A 17,021-nucleotide genomic window follows, 5' to 3' on the forward strand; every position below is an offset into this window, starting at 1 on the left:
GCCCTACATATATTGCCAATTTTCAAAGAATTAGAATACAATAAAATACATTTGTTAATGTTCAATACTGAGCACAATTGAATCTGGTTTTGGTAGCACTTTAAGTACTTACAAGTTACCTTTTTTATGTTGATGTGCTCAAAGGCCTAGTAATAGAGTTTTCTGCTTCCGGATGCTGGGTAAGCTAGTATTTAGTTTTTACTTTTTAATGTGAATAGAATATACAAGATTTTAACAATTAAATGAGGATGCGCTTATATGTACATGCTGCACTAAAATATGCCAGTTAGGTGACGCAGTGGTTAGAGTGCTGGGCCTAGAGTTAGGAAGATCTGAGTTTAAACCGGGCCTCAAACATTTACCAGCTGTGTGACCCTAGGCAAGTCACTTAATCCTGTTTGCCTCTGTTTCCTCATCTGTAAAATAAGCTAGAGAGGGAAATGACAAACCATTCCAGTGTCTTTGCCTAGAAAACCCCAAATGGGGTTACGAAGAGTTGGACGTGACTAAAACAAGTGAACAACACCACCACTAAATATCCGCAGTGTTTTCTCGCTACTTCTGTCCAGCTTCCATGGGAGAGGTGTGTTACACAAACCACAACGCTGTACTACATCAAAACATCATTGATCTCCTGAACAAAGTTGGAGAACAGATTGTAGCTCTTCATGCAAAGCTACCCAGCACTGTACTTGATGTCTCCAGTCCTGAAGCTATTCAGATTGGGGATGGACTGACCCAGCTGAAAGAAAAGTGGGACAGTCTGAATAGAAGGTACAGTGATCATAAAGGTATAGATATGATAGAGCTATGGAAGAGTGGACACACTTCTGTCATGACCTGAATTACTTCAACCAGTGGCTGGTAGAAGCCAAAAAGTTACTGCCTGATTCCTGTACTGCAGATGGAGGCCTGGATCTAGAGAAGGCTAGGATACATCAGCAGGAACTTGAAGAGAGGGTTAGCAGCTGCTGGCTAGTTTTTCACCACTAGTCTGAACTGGAAAAAACTTCATCTACAAACTGTCCAGCGCAGTTGATGCATGCCTCTTGGACAAAAAGCTAACAAAGCTCTGCAAACTCTGGAATGCAGTTGTGACCTAAGTGTTGGAGAGAAAGCTTAGCCCAGAAACAAAAAATGAACTGCTATTGAAGTTCAGAAAACGGCAACTATGTGGCGCAGCAGATAAAGCACCAGTCTTGCAGTCAGGAGAACCTGAGTTCAATTTTGCCCTCAGGAACTTGACCTTTACTAGCTGTGTGACCCTGGGCAAGTCACTTAACCCTAATTGCCCTACACAGGAAAAAACAAACAAACAAACAAACACTAAATATATTTGCTTTGGGCTCACTTTGAATAAGAATCCCTATCAGTTTCAGCAGTCTATCTACAAATCTCCTTAGCTACAACTGCTGAAAGCCTTTTGCAATGAGATAATAGTACTAGTATCCAATATATGTACATATGCATGTTGGTATATATGGATTCCAGAACTTCTGTTAGTCTGTGATACATAGAAATGAAGGCCACTGTCACTACCCATTCTTCTCCAATCATTTATCTTACTTTATGAACAATCTCTAGGCATGACATTTCTTTTAAATACCTACAGTTATTCTCATCATCGGAAGAGAGTTCTGGGGAGACAGCAAACCCATATCACCAAAAGCACACAGTTATTGCCATCCTTGCTTGTTTCCTATATGCTACACACTTACCTGAAAGGCTTGCACCTGGACTCTTTGACTACGTTGGTAAGTAGTAGGAAACAATTTTTAACTTTCCCCACTTTTTGAGAAGGGTTGAAATATTCCAGGAACTAATGCAAGTGTCCATTAAGGAGTATATTGTGATTAGGGAAGAGAAATAACACTTCAGGAATGAGGACTTCAGGCTATCTCTTTTCTTGTATTGATATTTCAAGTTTGCTTGTCCCTAAGGTCTTTGGTCACAGTACGAGATTAAGAGATATTGAAAGCTGGTGCAGAATAAGATGTATGTAGCCAAGGCCGTCTTCAGTGTAGAGGGTAGGTCAAGAGTAGGTGGCATTACTTCTCTCCAGAAAACATTTTAATATGAGGTAAGAATAACAAATAGACAACTCTGAAAGTCACAGAAGGACATCTATCTTAAGGGAGTATACGGATGTGGGGAGAGGTACTCTTTGGTGATCTTCATGATCTAGGTGGCTAGTTAGTACCGTGGATAGAGCATCAGGCCTGGAGTCAGGAAGCTCCCAGTTCCAATCCAGCCTCAGCCATTCAATACATTTGTGACCTTGGATAAACCATTTAACCTCTGTCTGTCTCAGTTTCCTCATCTGTAAAATGAAGATAATAACACTTGTCTCCTAGAGTTATTGTGAAGATTAAATGAAATAATTTTAAGTGCCTAGCACATAGTAAGTGCTATGTAAATGTTAGCTATTATTATTATTATTGGAAATTATGACTGATTGTAGGTCTAAGTTTGCTCTGTGTGTGTGTGTGTGTGTGTGTGAGACACCAGCTGGTAGAAGCTACTTTCCTCTTCCGCACATGGCTGTCTCCCTGAGTCATGGCTCCCTGGGAATTAGGTGGGCTAGAGTGGGAAGTGGCTAGGCTTTCAAAGTAAGGATTTCCATGCTGACTGAAAGAAAAATTAGAAAATACTGAGGCAGCACAGCATAGCATGGCTTTAAGAGTCCAAAGATCTTGCATTGAGTCCAGTGTGACAACAGCTGTGTAACTTAGGCAAAGTTATGTAAATATCGCCTGACACAGAGTAAAAACTTAATAAAATGATTGTTGAAATAAACTCTCTGAACCTCTGTTTCCTCATCTGGAAAATAGGGATAATAGTACTACTCACACAGTCTACCCCATGATGTTTCTGTGTTGAAAACTGTTTTATAAATCTTAAACATGAAAAGCGGTCATAAAACAAGTTCTTAAAGCACTTTGTGAATCTAGGTATGATCATTATTTGTTGTTATTGTTCAGTTATTTCAGTCCTGTCTGACTCTTTGTGACCCTGTTTGGAGTTTTCTTGGCAAAGATACTGGATGGTTTACCATTTCCTTCTCAGCTCATTTTACAGATGAGGAAACTGAGGCAAAAACAGGGTTAAGTGACTTGCCCAGGATTGCACAGCTAGTATCTGAGGCCAAATTTGAACTCAGGTCTTTCTGACTCTAGGTTGGCTTTCTATCCACTGCTTCATTTGGCTATCTCTATGATCATGATAGCCACATTTTGATCATCCATTGTCACCATAGGGTAGGATCCAAGTTCCACACAGAATATAGGCCCTAGCAATGCCTTGCCCACGTGGTAGGTATTTAATAAATATTGCTTTTAATTGAATCTGGAAAAATGACTTTGATTAAAACAACCATTCCTTTCCCTTGCCCAAGAGCTTTGATCAATTAGCACCATTTGTCTGGTTTCTGATTTCCCTCATAGGATCACACAGGATGCCAGATTTAGTGCTGGGAGAGTCCTCAGAAGCCCCTGAGTCCAATTTCCTCATTTTACAAATAGGAAACTAAGGCTAAGGGAGGTTAAGTGGATTGCCCAAGGTCACAGGCAGAGAAAAGAATTTAACTCTGTCCTCCTGGCGCTGAATCTAGCACTTTCCATTGTGCTACACAGCTTCTGCTTCCACTTCACTTTTTTCTTAACCTCCTGCTTTGGTATAAAGCTCAGAAAAGAACAAAATGGCTGAAGGGCTGCTAAAAAGAAAATAGTGAAGCACAGGATAAGCCCATCATTGTAAATAAGCCATCTTTGTTTATGAAAGCAGGAAGGGAGGAAGGCACAGGGACTAAAGGGGAGACAGCCCATTGCCTCATAAAGGCCAACTCTTGGACATTTTATTAGCAACATATTCATTCACCTAAGAAATTATGCCACTTCCTTATTGGTAATGTGTTGAACAGAGAAAGAATCTTGACAAAGAATTTTGCTCCTCCTACACCTTCCCTCTCCAATGTAAAGTAAGAAGATATCTGGGGACTTTTCACACTGTACAAAATGCATCTAGAAAACATGGGATTTCCTTTTCTACTGCCATTTTCTCCAGAGTACTTAGCAGCTTGTTGCTGTTCACTGTACACAGATAATATTTTCGTAAATGCTGAGATTGTCACTATTATTAGGCATGTAGAGGGGTAGTTGCTTATCTTAATATAGTCATATTTCAGATTATGGCAAATATTGATCTGTCACAGCTTTGTGACAGCTATGATAGCATGGACTATAGCCAACAAGTGGATGGTCAGGATGAATAAAGCCATCTATCTCTGTTCAGCTCTGCTAACATAGCTTCATTACTCTCTGTTGCAGAAGAAACCACCAGGTCTTATTAAACAAGGGACAATAATAATGAGCCATTCATTTATTGACCAGATTAGGGTAGGCACAGAGGAAGTTTTCTCTATAGACATCTTGCTTGGGCACAGGGACTAGCTGATCTGGTATGGGTTAGAAGAATAGATGTGAAGTGGTTTCTAATCTAGAAATTATAGTTTTCTCTATGCATTTCCAAGTTAGAAGTTGCAAATTCCATTTCACCACAGCTCTATTTATGACTCTGCTTCTGCTAAATAATCTAGGTAAGGCTGCACAAAGGAAGTAAAATGATTAAGGAACTAAATGGGCAGACAGAAACTTGGGTTGGTTTACTTATTCCTTTAAAAAATTGATCCAGATGACACAGTGTACCTACTCCCACAACTTCTTCCTTTTTGTTTCTGGTATTCTAATATCCCTTCCTCCTTTCACCAACCAGAGCTGACTGGCAACCTCACATTAAAGCTATATTCCTAAACCGTTCTTTGTCAGTGAAACTAATGATCCATGTTATAGGACCTGTACCTTGGCAATTGTATCTCTTAATTTTCTATATTCTTTTTATTTGAGAGGTGTGCATTAAGAATAACAAAAGTAAGTTAATCTATAATTCAGCAAGTCATCAGATGGAAAGGACTTCTAATTCAGTACATTTCAGTTATGTTGAAATGACTGGCCAATACCAAGACTCTGGATGAGATTCCAGTGGAAAAAAAATGGTTGACTATGGAGCAGAAAAATTTTGTGCACTAAAGCACTGGCTCTAGAATATGAGAGATCTGGCCCTGGCTTTCAGTAGGTAGCTTATGGCCAAGCTCTGAGCCCCATGATTCCCCATCTAAAAAATGGAGTTAATGCCTGATGGAGATGCTAAAGATGTTTTAGAAAATTAATGTTGCTTGCTGAAATTCTTTTGGTTTCTTTGTTGTAGGTCACAGTCACCAGCTTTTTCACGTGTGTGTCATCTTGGCAACACACTTACAGATGGAAGCCATATTTCTGGACATGACGTTGAGGAAAGAGTGGCTTTTAGCTACTTCAATACCTCCCTCTTTCTCTCAGACAGCTGGGGCAATATGTCTGTGCATCACCTTTAGCCTCATTAATATCCTCTACTTCTCAGTTGCTCTGTATCAGACTCCAGAGCCAGAATTACAAAAAAAGGAAACGTGATCCAGCCTATAAGCTTTTTTAAATATGTAGGATAATGTGATTATATTTTAACTATGTTATCACTGAAAAGTGGCACAGTACTTCTCATAAAATGCTATGATATTCATATTGGATTTGTGAATCAGCTTTTGTGAGTAAGCTGGTGTGGGAGAGGTATTTAAGTGGGGGAAATGTCTCAATTTGCACTGACTTTGTATGTAATTTGTTAAAGATGGAGAGAAGTTAGAATATGTCTCTGTAAGACCAGATAAATCATATTTTATGAAGTTTAAATTTATTTTGATCAATTTTTCAACTTATATTAAGCATATCACTGATCCACCTTTACACTAGAGATTTTGAAGAATTACTTTATTCTATAGTGAGATTCATATTGAGTATCATCTATCAACAATCCTTTAACTTCCATGCTTCCAGTCCTTCTAAAAGGAGAGAGATAAAGGTTAAAAAAAAAAACAGTTGAGAGGGTGCAGAAAGAGAGAAAGAAAAGAGTATTAAGTACTATAGGGGTTGAGGTGGGAGTGAAACCTGGAGAACAGTGAAAGACTCCATTCCCTTCTCTGTTGGTCAACTTCCTTTCTTCTCTCTGCTAGAGACATGGATGCAGAGAGTTCTCCTTCCCTACAGTTCCATCTGGTATTCAAATTGGGCAGGTCCTATCTAATTCACTTGGTAAGCAGATCTTGGTTTTAGAAGTATATTCTTAGAATCCTCTACTGATGGCTTACTGTTGTAGCCTACGAAGTCTTTCCCTAGTGTCAATGGGATGCAGGAATACAAGATGTAATGGACTTGAAGTATTTAAAATAATGAACTTTTGGTGACCAAATATTAAACTGTGATTGTTTTTTTTTTGCACTGAATCAAATAATCATATATATGTACATATATATATGTATATACATATTCTATAGACTTATAGAAAGTCAGAGTTGGTAGGTGCCTTAGAAAAATCATCTAGTCTAAACCTCTCATTTTATAGATGAGGAAACTGAGGCCTAAATAAAGGGCTTGGTATTTCAAACTTGGTAGGGTACATCTGAATCCCAAATCACAAGTAACCAATTTTTCCTGGGTCTGCTTAATTTCTCTAACAGATTACATAAATAGTCTTTGTTTTCCTGTCTGGTCTCTTTTCTTCTTTTCCCCTTCCCTACCCTGTCACTTCTTTTTAAGACCAGGGCTTAGACAGATAGGGCAAAATTCTCCATGAGGAAACAGATATTCAAGCATGTACTTCCTCACCTAGAGGAAAAAGCTTGAATTTGGATTCAAACACTGGAATAGAGGAGCCACAGTGGGCATGTAGGCTATCATCTTCTAGCAGCTCAACACATGTAGGAAGTTTTTTAGGCTGTGTCACAGAATCAAGATTTAAAAACCCACTGAAGTGCTCCATGGAGACGTTAACACTATCACTATTTCACATTTACATATTGCTTTTAACTTTTCAAAGTGCCTTTGAATTTACTAACATCCTGGGGATTAGCTGGGTATTCTTCCCATCTGAAAGGAAAAAAAAAAACTGAGGCTCAAGGAATTGGAGGAAGGGTAGCGTTAGTTAGCAATAAATTCTGGATGACCCAGAATTGCCTCATTTAAAAGTGTCAGCCCAAGGGAATGGGATGGAAGTTATGCCTGTTGTTTCTCCAAAGGTGTTGTCACCAAGGGAAGAAGGGCAACAGCCATGGAAGGGTAAAGAGTTTTGATGTAAAAACTGTGGGAAGGGAGAAGGATTATTTTCAATAAAAAGAGGGTTCTACTGTTTCCTATGTTTAATATTACCTCAATTTTAAATCTACTGCAGGGATTAGTGTTGGTGTGCCAAGAATGCTGAAAGCCAAAGAAAGAGAATGTAAGATATGTCACAGAATATATGAAGATCTGCCTATAGGGAACATCTTCAGTATTCATCAGTCTAGTATTCAACATCTCAGTTCATAAGGATTTTCCCATTTTGGTTCAGATGGTTTCCACTTCTAGATAGGGTTAAAACTCCTTGTATTCACTATTTGTTCCAATACAATGCTTTCATAGGACTAGGTTAAGTGTTTGCAGAAAGTATAGAAATTGTGAGATAATTAATTTACCATGGATCCGCTTATAAACAATCTTATCTCAGATCACATTACAGTATAATTTTTTCTCATTCATGAAAACCCTAAATAATGCATTTAAAATGAAACCGGTTAAGATCCTAGAATAATCTTGTACCTATGCAGGTAATAATTTTTTGTAGATGCATAATCAATAAATATATTTTCATTATATTATCAGTTTGCTTCCTGTGGATAGAGTAGACTGGCAAAATATAATTATGTGGGTAGGTAAGTGTTTGGTACTTTATTGTAGGCTGCACTGAAGGATGTGCTATTGGAATAGTCTTTACATTAGAGATATTAGACCTTTGTTGGCTCGGATCACTCTCACTGTAATTTTAAGTCTGTGGTGAAAATGTTCAATGATACAAATTTTAAATGCTTTTTTTTATTTGTCCAAAAGACATTGTTATGATGACTGCAATGTTATTTTTATTATGTATGGTGGCACAGTACTGATAATTTGCTTAAGAATTGGATCAGAAATGATTAATGAGGATTGTTAGGTTTTTATTATATAGATATATGTGATCTATCTTTCAACTTGCACGTGACAGAATAAATTGTTCAAATCAACAGAATAAACTATCAAATTTTTCAAAATTTTCTAGGTTTGGATATATTATATCTTGGTAGAGGTATAATGCATTAAATTTTTTTCATAAAGTTTGTGGTCAAAACTGTAAGTTACAAGACATGAATTTTAGAAGTTTTCTTCTAAGGTGAACTAAGAATTATTTACATGTTTAACAAATATCAGTTACCTTTCCTTGGAGATAAGGACTGGACCTTGAGCTCAGGGATATATAGAATACTTACAGATGAGGGGACTTTCTACCAATAAAGGTCAGTTCCTTCTCTGCAACTTATCATCAGAGTAGCCTAGAGCTAGAGTTCTGAAAGGTTAAGTGACTTGTCTGGGGTCACAAATTCAACATCAGAAACAGGACCTGAACCCAGATCTTCCTGATTTCTGGGGCCAGCTCTTTATGTACTCCACCACAATGCCCCACCCCATCCTCTCTCCTTTTCTTGCCTTTCCCACCTCCCTCTTTCTTTGGAGAGAGGTAGAGGGGATACAGATATAATAATATCATATATAATGATATGCAGTTATGTCTTAGTACTGGTAGAAAGTTGAAGGTATGGCAAGCAGTTCACTGATATACCTAATAGAAGTATATCTCATAATACTCAATTTTCTAACATTGTAATTAAGGTAAAATGTGTTTGTTCGGAAGAAGTCATTTATGTTCAAATCTTACTGAGATCTGTACCTGATCTGTACCTGAAAAAGAACTGTAACTCCTTCAAGCAGCTATGCAATGTCTTTTTTCTGGATAAATGAATTGATGGTTACTGATAATGATATTATGATAATTTGGAGAACCTTAAATGACTATGTGACTACAACAATGATATGAATAATTTTTGGTCTACTAATTAGACCATGAACATGAACTAGTTGAATGTTGAAGTTTCTTGCCAAAGATCCATTATGGATAAAAAGATAAGGTCAATTAAGCCCCTTTTCTAAATAAGAGATGTTTTTTCAAATTGTGCTCACTGTATGGATTTCTTATTTTTAAAAACATGTAAAATAAAATTTATTTATTTTAACAAATTCATTTTCCCCATCATTTTGGTCATTTTTTAATCACTTCATAAATATACTTACAATAAACTAGTGTATAAATGAATATCACTTAGTACATTCATTTAAGAAGGTTGATGATAGTTTGCTCGCTTTGGTTAAAAGGACTTTTCTTTTAGAAGCACAGCATCATGGTTCTTCCTAGACAGGGAAAAAAAATGTCTGTGTCAGTCTGACATGTATTTGGTAAGCTTTATTTAGCTCCTTAATTTGTCTGTTATCTCAGTTTAGACACACATGCCACTGTTCCAATCTGAAATGGCCATCCATCTTCTTTATATCAAACAACCCTCTCCTGTTTGTAAACCTTGTTTAGACGTATCTACTCCATCAAGACTCTAATGTTCACTTCAGATCAAATAATGGTCAGGAAACACAATAAGAAAAGACTGTGATTCTTCCAACCCAGAAGGTACAAGAGGTCAGCTGGAAGCCCAAGGGCAATAGGTAAGGAGCCCCACCAGCTAAGCTAGCATCAGTTTGATGCAACTACATCAGCATCTGGTAGTGCCACTAGAGATGAGCCAGGGATAGTGTACTGCAGCAGGCTCTGTGTCCAGAGCAGCATGAGCACAGGTCTCCCCCTATAAAGCCTCAGGGTGATCAGAAGCCCCAGGATGGGAAGCGTGGGAAGCAGAAGGAGTCACTGCAACCAGAGACCAGCCCAAGGGCTCAGAGGTCTCTAACACTTTGTTCTGAGATGCCAGAGAGGGCCCTGAAGATCCAGTGCTCAGACCGTCAAAGATAAGGTATTCTTAACTCTGGGAGGTAAAGGTTACTATTAGAATGTGGATGACTGAGGACATGACCAAAGAGGGCCAACTACTACACACAAATGCACATTAGAGAATAGAGACTGTCACTGTCATAGAGTCTTAATTCTGGCACTAAAGCTGGAGAAATGAGTCAATCAAAGAAAACATGAATCAGTATCAAAAATATTATAGCTCTAGAGATCCTCCAAAATGAAAAAACAAAACAAAACAACAAGTAACTCTGTAACAGCTGTAAGTAGAGGCACCAAGGAAAAGAAATGGATTTTTCTACAAGGACTACACGAATACATAGAAGAAATGAAGGAAAACATAAAAAGTGAAATAAAATCTCTGGAGGAAAAAATTGAAAAGATATTAAATAGCTTAGAAGAGAAAGTGGTAAACTTTATCCAAGAAATGGAAACTAGAATAAACCAAAAAGAAACCAGTGACTCCATGAGATGGCAAAAAATATTAGAACAAAATTTTAAAAAATAAAAAAAAGAATATAAGATATTTGATAATAAAAATCTACTGACCTGGAAAATAGGTCCAGGGTAGATTACTTATTTATTTTTCTTTTTTTAAATTTATTTTTAGTTTTCATCATTCACTGTTATAAGATTTTGAGTTCTAAATTTTTCCCCCTTCCCCAAGATGGCATATAATCTGATATAGACTATACATGTACAAATAAACATATTTCCTCATTAGTCATGTTGTAAAGAAGAATCAGACCCAAAGAGAAAAAACCACAAGAAAGAAAAAACAAAAAAAGAGAGAACATAGTATGTTTTGATCTGCATTCAGACTCCATAGTTCTTTCTCTGGATGCAAGGGAGATCATTTAAAAATTATTGGACTTAATGAAAACCACAATTTTTATAAAAGCCTAAACACTATGCTTTATTTTTTTTAAATGGAGAGACTTAATTTTTTTTAGTTCTGAATTCTCTCCCTCCTTTTCTCCCCTCCCTCACCCAATGAGAAAGCCTGAAAAACAAAACCTATCACAAATATATGTAGTCACGAATAACAAAATTACACATTAGCTATGCTCCCCTCTCCTCTAAAAAAGCAAGAAAAAATGCACTCGAGTCCATTGGTACTCTCTCTGGAGGTGGATACCATGAGTCCTTTGGAATTATGGTAGGTCACTGTGTTGATCAGAGTTACTAAGTCTTCCAAAGTTAATTATCTTTATGATATTGCTGTTACTGTGTGGATTGTTTTTCTCCTGGTAATGCTTACTTCATTTTGTATCAGTTCATAAAGGTTTTGAAATCATTCCCTTCATCATTTGTTACAGCACAAGAGTATTCCTCACATTCATATACCATAACTTGTTCAGCCATTCCCTAATGGGTATCCTTTAAGTTTCCAATTCTTTGGAAATTATATATATATATATATTTGTACATATGGGTCTTTTCCCTCTTTCTTTGATCTCCTTGGAGTATAAAAATTTGTGGTCAAAGATATAACTTATAAGACATGAATTTTAGAAATTTTCTTCTAAGGTGAACTAAGAATTATTTACATGTTTAAGAAATATCAATTACCTTTCCTTGGAGATAAGGACCGGACCTGTGAGCTCAGGGATATATAGAGTACTTGCAGATGAGGGGACTTTCCCATATGTATGGGTCTTTTTCTTCTTTCTTTGATCTCTTTGGGGTATAGCCTTATTAGTGGTACTGCTGGGCCTAAGGATATGCACAATTTAATAGTCTTTTAGGCACAATTCCTAATTGCTTTCCAGACTGGTTAGACTGATTGACAGTTCCACCAATTGCATTAGTATACTTGTTTTTCCCATTTGTTAATTCCTGTTTGTCATCTTAGCTAATGTGATGAGTATGAGGTGGTACCTCAGAGTTGTTTTAATGTGCATATCTCTATTAATGATTTAGAGCATTGTTTCACATGGCAACTGATGGCTTTGATTTCTTCCCCTGAAAACTGCCTATTATATCCTTTGACCATTTAATGATTAATTAAACAATTGGGGAATGGCTCCTATTACTGTACATTTGACTCAGTTCCCTATATATGTAAGACATGAGATCTTTGTCAGAGAAACTTGCTGCAAGTATTTTTTCCCAGTTTCCTGTTCTTCTTCTAATTTTGGCTATACTGGTTTTGTTTAGGCAAAAACTTGTAAATTTTAGATAATCAAAATTATCCATTTTACCTCCTGTGAACACTTCTATTTCTTCTTTGGTCATGAACGCTTCCCCCATCTGTAGATCTGAAAGGAAATTTCTTCCCTGCACACTAATTTGCTTATGCTAGCACCCTTTATTTCTAAATCACACACTCATTTTGGGCTTATGATGGCATATGGTATGAGATGTTGGTCTATGCTAGTTTCTGCTAGATTACTTTCCTGTTCTCCCAACAGTTTTTGTCAAATAGTAAGTTCTTGTCCCTTGTAACTGGTATCTCTGGGTTTATCAAACACTATGTTACTGTGTTCATTTTCTTCTGTATATTGTGTACCTAATTTGTTTCACTGGTCAACCTCTGTATTTCTTACCAAGTACTCAACTGTTCTAACAATTACAGCTTTGCAATGGAGTTGAGATCTGGTACTCTTAGGCCCCCTTCCTTACCATTTTTTTTCATTGATTCCCTTGATATTCCTGAGCTTTTGTTCCTCCATATAATTTTTTCCCTAGTTCTATAAAGTAATTCTTTGGTAGTTTGATTATTATGGTACTGAATAAATTAATTTAGATAATATTGTCATTTTTATTATATTGGCTCAGCCTACTCATGAGCAATTACTATTTCTCTGATCTGTCTTTATTTGTGTGAAGAAAGTTTCAAAATTGTGTTTATATAGTTCCTGTGTATGTCTTGGCAGGTATACTCCCAAGTATTTTATAGTGTCTGTCGTTATTTTAAATAGAATCTCTGTCTCTATCTCTTCCTGTAGGATTTTGTTGGTAATATACAGAAATGCTAATGATTTGTACAGTTTTATTTTATATTCTGAAACTTTGCTGAAATTGTTAATTGTTTTGACTACTTTTTTAGGTGACTCTCTAGGTTTCTTTAGGTAAGCCATCATATTATGCACAAAAAGTGAACTTTGTTTTATCATTGCTTATGCTTATTTCTTCAATTCTGGACATTATACTTCAAAGAATTATAAGTGAAAATTGCCCAGATCTGTTACAACCAGGGGACAAAATAAAGATAGAACCTACTAATCATCTCCTGAAAGAGACATCAAAAGTAAAAGTCTCAGGAATGTCACAGTCAAAATCCAAAAGTTCCCAGGTCAAGGAAAAAAAAAATACTACAAGCTTCCATAAACAAGCAGTTCAAGTAATGAGGAACTACAGTCAGGATCACATAAGACCTGGCAGCTTTTACTACAAATAGAAGAGATCTTAGAATACAAAGTTGCAAAAGTCAAACAAAAGTCAACCAAGAATAAATTACCCTGTAAATCTGAGTATAATTCTACAAAGAAAAAAAAAAGATCTGCAATGGAACAGAAGACTTTCAAGTATTTCTGATGAAAAAGACCTGAGTTGAGTAAGCTGATTAAGAACTTTGAAATACTAACAGTCCAGAGAAACCTGGAAAGGTCAATTTATTTGGAAGGGACTGAATGATGTTACTAACGTAGAGAGAAGAAAGGGGTATCCCTTTATAACCTTAATCTTTTAAAATGGTACAAGGGAGAAAAAAAGGTGATGAAGATGGGTTAGGGGGTAGGGCAGAAAATGGATTGACTATTCTGAGGGTTTGAAGAAAGGAAAGAAAAGGAGAATAAAATGAGTAATATTATTGTGGAAAGGAGGAAGAAGGGCATGAAACTATTATTGTAACTGAGAAACATGAAAAGAAGATGCAAACATGGAGGAAGAGGTGGGAGGCACCAGCATGAGATGAATCTCACTCTTATCTGAAATGAACAAGAGAGGGTTGAACACATACTGCGTACATATAAACAGTTTGGTACAGAAATAGAGGGCTAGGTCGAGGTGGGGTGGGGGTGGCAAGAGGGTGGCAAAAGGGAAGATAACAGGAAGATGGGAATAGTCCTAAGCAAAACAACATTCCTGATCCTGAAGGAAGTATGGTATGGGAGGAGGAAGGAAAGCAAATAACTAGACTCTAAGGGGGTGCTTTAAGATGGTCTTTTAGACAGTTGGGGAATGACTAAACAAACTGTGATAAATGAATGGAATGAAATATTGTGCCTTAAGAAATTGTGAAAGAATCCTGTGAGACATACTAAGAGACAGTTTATATAAGGGTAACAACATTGTAAAAAAAGAAGAAAAAAAAACTTTGAAAGACTTACATCTGATCAAAGCAATGATCAACTGCATCTCAAAACGATCTATGAAGAAACTTTATTTTCCACTTCAGGACAGGAATGATGAAGAAGTACTAGGGTGCAAAAAAAGATGTATTTTTGGCCAGGGTACTGAGTTAACTTATTTTGCTTGGCTATGCTTATTTGTTATATATTTTTTCTTCTTTCTGTTTTTCAAAGGGGGAGAGAAGTCAGAGAGTTGGGGGATAATAAACCAATAGTGATTACAAAATGAGAAGGCCATTGAAACATTTTTTAAATTGAACAGAAAAAATCATGGGACAAGCAGGACAGTTTTGAAAGTTATATGTAGAATTTATATACTTTTTAAAAAAGGAAGCTGTATGAAATAGATTCATGGTTTTATATAGAATACCCTTTTTGTGTTCTGCTGTGTGCATATGGAATTTTCTTAATTTTGGTTTTTTTTTTTTTGGTGTTTTAAGTTCAGAATTAAAAAAAATTTTTTAAAAGGAAAAAAAAACAAACCCTGATTCACATTCAGTCATTTCAGAGTATGTCCCTTTTGAGTCTGGAAATACCTTTTAGAGAGCTGGGGAGTGACTTTGTCAACCTGGTACCTTCTAGGTGAAGGATGAATTGAAAAGAGGAGAGGCTAGAAGTAGGAGACAAATTAGGAAGCTACTGAAGTAGTCCAAGTGAGACATGAACCAAGACAGTTTCTATTGGATTGGATGATAAGAGTCAGATGTGAGAGGTGTTGTGGAAGTAGACTTTACAAGACTTGACAACTCATTGGATGTTGGAGGACGGGTTAAGGGATAGGGAAGAATGAAGAATTACTCTGAGGTTGTGAACCTTGGTGATGCTCTCAAAAAAAAAAAACAGGGAAGATTGGAGGAGGGTTAAACTTAGGGGAAAAGATTTTGTCTATTTTGGAAATGTGGAACTTGAGATGCTAATGGGACATACAAGTGGACATGTAGGTCTAGAATTCAGGAGAAAGACTAGGGCAGAATACATAGATCTACACTAGGAAAAAAAACCAAAAACCTGTGTACCTGTGGCCTTCACTTTTCATTTCCCACTCCTTAGCTTCTTTCAGTATGGCAACTGCTCTTTCCTTTTTTTTTTTAAGGCAATTGGGGTTAAGTGACTTACCCAGGGTCACACAGCTAGTAAGTGTCAAGTGTTTGGTCTGAGGCTGAATTTGAACTCAGGTCCTCCTGACTTCACAGCCGGTGCTCTATTCACTGTGCCAGCAACTGCTCTTTCCTACTGACTTCAATAACCTTTTCTTCAATAACCAATAACCTGACTCTACCAGACTGCTGTCCTGGACTTCATCTTGGTCTCCAGAAACTAATCATTCTGAAAGATCACATTAATTCTGAAACCTACATCTCCTCCATATCCCCTGCTCCTGGGGCCCCATACACCCTTTAGATGGAGACAGTGGAGGGTCCACATTCAAGGGCTCTTCTCAGAGCCTCTATTTGAGGAGGGCACCCATGGCAGCCATTTTATCCTTACCCTCCTCCTTCAACTTCTTTTTATGTGTAGTCTTCCCCTAATAGATAATGAGCTCAAAGGCAGGAACTGTCTTTTGCCTTTGTTTTGTATCCCCAACACTTAGCACAGTGCTTATTACATAGTACACAATAAATATTTAGTGTTTATTGACTTACTTCCTTCTCAACTCTCTGCAAACTGGTTGCTGACCTTATCACTTAAGTGAAATTGCTCCCTCTGAAGTTACCAATGATTTCTTAATGGTCAAATCTAATGGGCTTTTCTCAAACCTTATCCTTCTAGACCTCTCAGTCCTATGACACTGTCAATCACCCTCTTCTCTTTGACACTCTCTTATCCCTAGGTTTTTGTGGCATTTCTCTCTGCTGGTTCTCCTACCTAATAGTTCCTTCTCAGTCTCTTTATTGGATCTTTATCCAAGTTATTCCTACTACTCATGGGTGTCCCCCAGAGCTCTGTCCTAGGCTTTTTTCTCTTCTCTCTATACTACTTCATTTGGTGATCTCATTAGCCCCATGGGGATTTAATCACCATTTCTAAGTTGATGATTCTCAAATCTACTTATCCAGCTCCAACCCCTCTGCTGATCTCTAGACTTTCAATCTTCAATTGCCTATTGGAATCTCTAACTGGATGTGCAGTAGACATCTTAAACTCAACATGTCCAAAACTGAACTCATCATCTTTTCCCCTAAACCCTTCCCTTTTCTTAACTTCCCTATTACTTTCCACACTACCACCCTCCACTCCAGTCACCCAGGCTTGAAACCTGGGTGTCACCTCAACTCTTCATTCTCACCTCTCATATCCAATCTGTTGCTAAGGTTTGCTGATTTTATCTTCATAAAATCTCTCCCATATGCCCTCTTCTTTCCTCTGACAGCCATCACCTCGGTGAAGACTCTCATCTCTTTACACCTACATTATTGCAATAGTCTGCTTGTGGGGCTCTCCCCACTCCAGTTCATCCTCCAGCTGTCAAAGTGATTTTCCTAAAATCCAAGTCTGACCATGTCATCATCTCTGTACTTAATAAACTCCAGCGGCTCCATATCACTTCAAAGATCATATATAAAATCCTCTGGCATTCAAAGATCTTCATAACATGCTCTCCCCTCTATCTATCTATCTATCTATCTATCTATCTATCTATCTATCTATCTATCTATCTATCTA

General features: G+C 37.2%; 1 protein-coding gene across 8 annotated transcripts in view; it reads left to right on the plus strand.

Moving 5' to 3' along the window:
* The window catches only part of KIF23 (kinesin family member 23), a 136,660-nt gene that overhangs the window by 86,067 nt on the left and 33,572 nt on the right, over nucleotides 1–17,021 (plus strand). The window contains exons 7-8 of one of the 8 annotated variants that reach the window (XM_027851758.1): nucleotides 1,613–1,754; nucleotides 5,263–7,045. The exons of the other annotated variants lie outside the window; for them this stretch is intronic. Of the exons in view, the coding sequence (XP_027707559.1) occupies nucleotides 1,613–1,754; nucleotides 5,263–5,504 (384 nt within the window). The 3' untranslated portion in view covers nucleotides 5,505–7,045. Of the gene's footprint in view, nucleotides 1–1,612; nucleotides 1,755–5,262; nucleotides 7,046–17,021 lie in introns of those variants that run through there. 8 annotated transcript variants of the gene reach the window in all.

The sequence above is a fragment of the Vombatus ursinus genome, unplaced genomic scaffold (genome assembly GCF_900497805.2).
Source record: "Vombatus ursinus unplaced genomic scaffold, bare-nosed wombat genome assembly UNPS02009205.1, whole genome shotgun sequence".
NCBI lineage: Eukaryota > Metazoa > Chordata > Mammalia > Diprotodontia > Vombatidae > Vombatus > Vombatus ursinus.